This window comes from Austrofundulus limnaeus, unplaced genomic scaffold (genome assembly GCF_001266775.1).
Source record: "Austrofundulus limnaeus strain Quisiro unplaced genomic scaffold, Austrofundulus_limnaeus-1.0 Scaffold683, whole genome shotgun sequence".
NCBI lineage: Eukaryota > Metazoa > Chordata > Actinopteri > Cyprinodontiformes > Rivulidae > Austrofundulus > Austrofundulus limnaeus.
In genome coordinates this window covers 13,975-19,272 of record NW_013953085.1, presented here as the reverse complement: position 1 = coordinate 19,272, position 5,298 = coordinate 13,975, and the positions used below count along the sequence as shown (strand labels likewise).

The 5,298-nt window shown below is 39.4% G+C and overlaps 1 protein-coding gene across 4 annotated transcripts in view; it reads left to right on the top strand.

Moving 5' to 3' along the window:
* The window catches only part of LOC106531857 (forkhead box protein K2), a 20,323-nt gene that overhangs the window by 8,020 nt on the left and 7,005 nt on the right, over nucleotides 1–5,298 (top strand). For all 4 annotated transcript variants that reach the window (XM_014027790.1, XM_014027792.1, XM_014027791.1 and 1 more), the window contains exons 4-5: nucleotides 1,945–2,100; nucleotides 3,482–3,675. In XM_014027790.1, the coding sequence (XP_013883244.1) occupies nucleotides 1,945–2,100; nucleotides 3,482–3,675 (350 nt within the window). The remainder of the gene's footprint in view (nucleotides 1–1,944; nucleotides 2,101–3,481; nucleotides 3,676–5,298) is intronic.

Genomic DNA, 5,298 nt, shown 5'->3' with positions numbered 1-5,298 from the left:
GAGTCACACAGAAGAGCTCCAGAAGGTTTCAAACTGAGAACTCTGGACTCAGATCATCTGCTGCACACAGTTCTGATCACTTATTATCAATAATCATTTGCTGTGATAAATTATTATAGATAATTATCATGAGGAGTCCTTAACTTTAGGATTTAGTTAGGCAATTAAATATTCATGTATGTGTAAATTTATTACATAATTGAAAGTAAGCCACGTAAATTTATGTTTTTGTAAAACAAGCCCCCCCACCATGATTGCAGTTACCTCCAAACTAGTAAAGCCTGATTTATGATTGATGCGTCAAACACGGCGTGAGGGGGCGCGCGCCAATTGTGACTCAATCGCGCCGTCCCGCCGCGGTGTCCCAGTGCGTGGTCATACACCTCCGAAATTTTGAAACTCCGCAAAGGCTGCGCTCGTTGCGCTCCATTCAAATAGCGTGTTGTTTCGTCATGCTTTTGCTGTCCTATTTACAACATTTCATAAGTTATAAAGTGTGCTTCCACATGCCCTTTTGGAAAAAACCTACAACAACTTAAGCGCCAAGTATAAATACCTCCGTCGCTGGCGAGAGTGCGCGCGCACTCCGCGACTACCCAAAGCATGACTATAGCAGCCTTAACTGGGCTGAAAGTTCTGCATCGCCATGACAGATTTCTGTCATTTTGAATGTGGCCAAGACAAATTTCTGTAATTCATGTATTAAATACACTGACGTTCCAATGGGCCTAGCACAAAAACACTCTGCTGACTGTAATTTATTGTAATTGTTAGTTTAGAATAAACTTAGCTGCCGTTGTCTGTGTATACATGCACATTTTCTCACCTGTGGAGTACTTCAGTCCTCTGTGGAGGTGTTACAGAAAAGTTCCACTCAGAGACTCTTGATTGCCAGTGACGTGTAAACAAGCAACTAGATTGCAACAAAAATGTTACAGTTTTACTGAAAACCAGCTCCGTGTAAACAGAGCCTAAGACCTGGTATCAAAAAGTACTGATGTCAGAGACTCCAGTCACCAGTGATGTGTAAATGAGCAGCTGGATTGCAACAAAAATGCTGCAGTTTCACTAAAAACCAGCTTCATATAAATGGCCCCTTAGCATTATCTGGAACTCCTGGGTCCTGGAATGGTTTTCCACTGATTTTGAGGCTGTTGGAAAACCATTCCAGTGGATTGCAGTATCTCATAAAGCTGATTGAGAGAATGACAGGAGTGTGACCCCTATTAAAAAAATCATCCACAACAGTGTAGTACACTGGCTGTCTCAATACAGGGCTGCATCCTCCTAAGTGCACGTTTGTAGGCTGCTTATGTCACTGCCCTGTACCAAAGGCTGTCCCTTTTTCTTTCCAAGTTGACATAGTTTGGAGTAGTTTTTAAGTTAAGTTTAGCAACTTAGCTGCAGAAATTTATGCTGAAATGAGATTTTAAAAAATGCAGCCGCAAATACTGATACTGGAGCTAAACCCAAATTATTGTTTATTTATTTACATGTCACTTTTTAATCGTGAAGTTATTCCTCCAGTGAAAAGACATGTAAACACATGTCCCAACACACTTTAAATCTGAAGGCATGGAAAATAAAATGTATCACTGTGGTAATGGGGCGGTGCGTGGTTACACAATCATAAATCATCCGAAGTCTAGACCGTCTCATTTCACCGACATTTTAGGCTGCCTACCTGGGACTGCATAGGCTGTAGCCTCTGTGGGTTGCGGTCTAGTAGGCTACAGCCCCTGAATTGAGGCACAGCCACTGATGGTCACACAGACTCAGATTTTACAGTCCTGAACTTGTGATTTTGTGTCTTTTTCTTCAGTAAAGACCTGCTGGTCTCCAGTTTTTTTCTATTATGTCCTATATGTGATGTATATGATAAAAATTGGGGGAAAAATGACATGGTACTTATCTTTTTTTCATGTTTTTCATTGTTTCTTTCAGCTTCCACAGGATGACTCGAAACCACCCTATTCATATGCACAACTAATAGTCCAAGCTATCACAATGGCTTCAGACAAACAGCTAACACTGAATGGAATATACACTCACATCACCAAGAACTACCCCTACTACAAAACAGCTGACAAAGGCTGGCAGGTCAGTGTCTTTACACTCGGGACAGGTGGTTTAATGGGTATCTTTGTCTGTTGTTAAATGGCAGCGCAGACACACCATAGATGCTATTACAGTCACAGTTAATCATCAAGCTCCAGTTAATCATAAAGACTATAAGCAGCAGAAGAAAGCACACTTTTTAAACAGAACAGACTTCATTCTGAGTTCACACCAGGGGTTGACCGAAGGGATTTTAGGTTGTCCAAGACGATCGATTTTTGTTTTGGACAACCAGATCTCGCCTGGACAACCAAAAGAAATTGTGGATTAAAGTTGGCCACCGCAACGACAGATTTCTGTCATCTGTAAAAAATGAAAGGAGGAAAAAAACATGTTTTGTTGTAGTCTTCAATTCAATTCAGTTTTATATAGCACCAAGTCACAACATATGTTGTCTCAGGGCACTGTACAGAAAAAGATCAATCTAAAGAAGAAACCAGTCTTCTTAAAGTCTTTCAACCAATGATGATACTAAATTTAAACTAATGATTCGTTTATCAACTAAAGAGTGAACATGTTACCCAATCAGAGCAGAGCAGGGTGGGTCGTGATGTCAAATCGACAGGAACAGAGGGTGAAAACCTTCAGATTTCCTAGACTAGTTTCCAGTAGTCAGCTATTTTTTATTCTTAATATTTCTCTGTATTTTTCAATGCAATCCCAGTACAAAAGCCCAGGCAAACTAGGTATCAAAATGAGTATTGTGACATAAAATATTTCAGAATGTAAAAAATTAAATTGGCGCACCTTTTGAAATGGGATTTCCACTTGCCATTTAAATCGCACTTGGATGAAACAGAAATACACATTCATTTTAACATAGAACAAAAAAGTAGACGGGATAAAAGGAAAAGCCTGATTTGATTAGATGGAGGCAGCCTCACCCTAGACCTGTAATAATAAGTAAAATAATGTAGTATTTTTCCACCCTTTTTATTCACCCTCAAAATTTGTACCAACGATATTTTTTAAGACAAAATAACATTTTGTTCTAAGCAAGGGGGCTGCATCCTCCTGTATTAAAAATATAAAATCATAGGTCTTCTTCCTACATTTTACTAAAAATCAAGGTTGGTGGTAATGATAGATAACAGAAAGAAACGTGGAGATCTCAAAGATGCTATGTTTTCAGTTTTGGGAAAGTAGGAGTATCAATATAAAGTCCACTTCTGTCAGTCCTGAGACGGACACTTGTTGGAGCTTCACATCTAGTGTCTGTTGAGTTTGCGGCAAAACCTGTATTGTTAAAATCTTGTCTTGTTTAGTGGACCCAATATCTCATCTTGTCTCAACTGAAATGAGTGTCGATAATTTTTCACAACATTGCTGGCATCTTTGCATCAACACTGTCTGTCTCCTTTAGAACTCAATTCGTCACAACCTGTCTCTGAACCGGTACTTCATCAAAGTGGCCAGATCTCAGGAGGAGCCTGGAAAAGGTTCATTCTGGAGAATCGACCCGACCTCAGTGACCAAGCTGGTAGAACAAGCCTTCAGAAAACGCCGGCCCAGGGGGGTACCCTGCTTTCGAACCCCTGTGGGGCCTCTCTCCTCCAGGTGAAGCTGAAGTTGTTGCTTTTAGGGGTGGGAACCCTTTACTCTCTCACCATTCAATTCGATTCTGATTTTTGGGGCCACGATTAGATTCAAAATTGATTTTTCATTCAAAACTGATAATGTGAGCCCATTTGTTGTGTTCCCAAGGTGCTTTATCTTCATTTTACAAACCTCACACACCTCGCTCATGTCAAACTCAGACTCATTCAGTAAAAAACAAAATAAGCCCAAATCTTTGCATTCAATGAAGACAGGGCCCGTTGAATCTCTCTTTATTCCAGTTTGGTAGTTTCCTCTTTGTTTTAGTGCTTTCTGCACATTCATATGTTCCAGAACGAGCTGCGTGGTGACGTCAGGACGTCCCATGTAGTTACACAACGGAGGCTGATAACCACTGGATTTGCTTTATGTTTTTATTCATAAAAATCGATTTTGGGACATTTTAAATCGATTCTGAATATTTATAAAAGAGAATCACAATTCTGATGTGAAATAATTTTTTGGTGCACCCTAGTTGCTTTCTATGACACCTGTGCAGTTGTGTGGTAGTTTTCTATGTCAACAATAGGTTCTTTCAGAAGATGCCCCACACCCATACCGTTACTGACGTGTTCTGACCACCTCTTCATTCAGAAGAACATGGAGGACAGGGAGGACTCACCATCCCACCTCTGTAGCACCTCTGTATCTCTTAGTGAAGTAGTCTGAGTCCTGTTTGAATGACAGCAGCATGTCAGAACAGCCATTTTTTTCCATGCCTCTTAATTCCACACTGATAAATGTATTCTGGAGGTACATTTGAGCATGTTCAGAGCGAGTCTCCATCAGTGACTTCTGACCTGTCAGAGGGAACCTGAACACGGAATGAGCTGTTCAGCCATTTAGCAGTACTGTCTTCTGAAAGAGTTTAATTGGGGCCGTATGAAATCCATTGTATTTTTTCTCAAATTGAGTTTTTTCTGTTTTTATTTTCTAATTTCCATTTATTCTGAATTCCATATTTTCATTCTAAACATAACCTAAAAAGTATGTACAGTAATATAAGTGACTGAAAAATCATATAACAAATGAATAGCCACGTAATTCTAAATTTAATGGCTGTTATTTCACTTTCACATATATAACAAAGTGCTGTGGTAAAGCAGAACATTAAATTATTTTTGCAAGGTATTAACCTGTGTTAAATAAAGTTTTGAACAAAAAACTAGAGAAGAACAATACTCCTGTGGCCCTTTGAAGGGATCTGGATCTTAAGATAAGATAAGAGGAGAGGAGATAAAACTATTGATCCCACAGTGGGGAAATTTGCACTTGAGGAGCTGTTAGTTTTATAAAGTCATTCAAAAGAGCCACTCGATTTTGAACGAGTTAAGTCATCCTGTAGGGAAATGAGTAATCACATAATCCGTACATGATGATGTCATCACATCATGTGGGTGGAACCATGTGTTTTGTCAAGCTGAAACCTAGAGCTGGGCAGTATGACCCAAATTTTATATCACGGTATTTAAATTTTTTTTCATCACAGCTTAGCTGATAATAAAATGTACAAACTTTACTTATTGACTTTTTTCTGTTACTGTACCTCTGTATGACTGTTTCCCTCCTCTGTACGACTGTTTC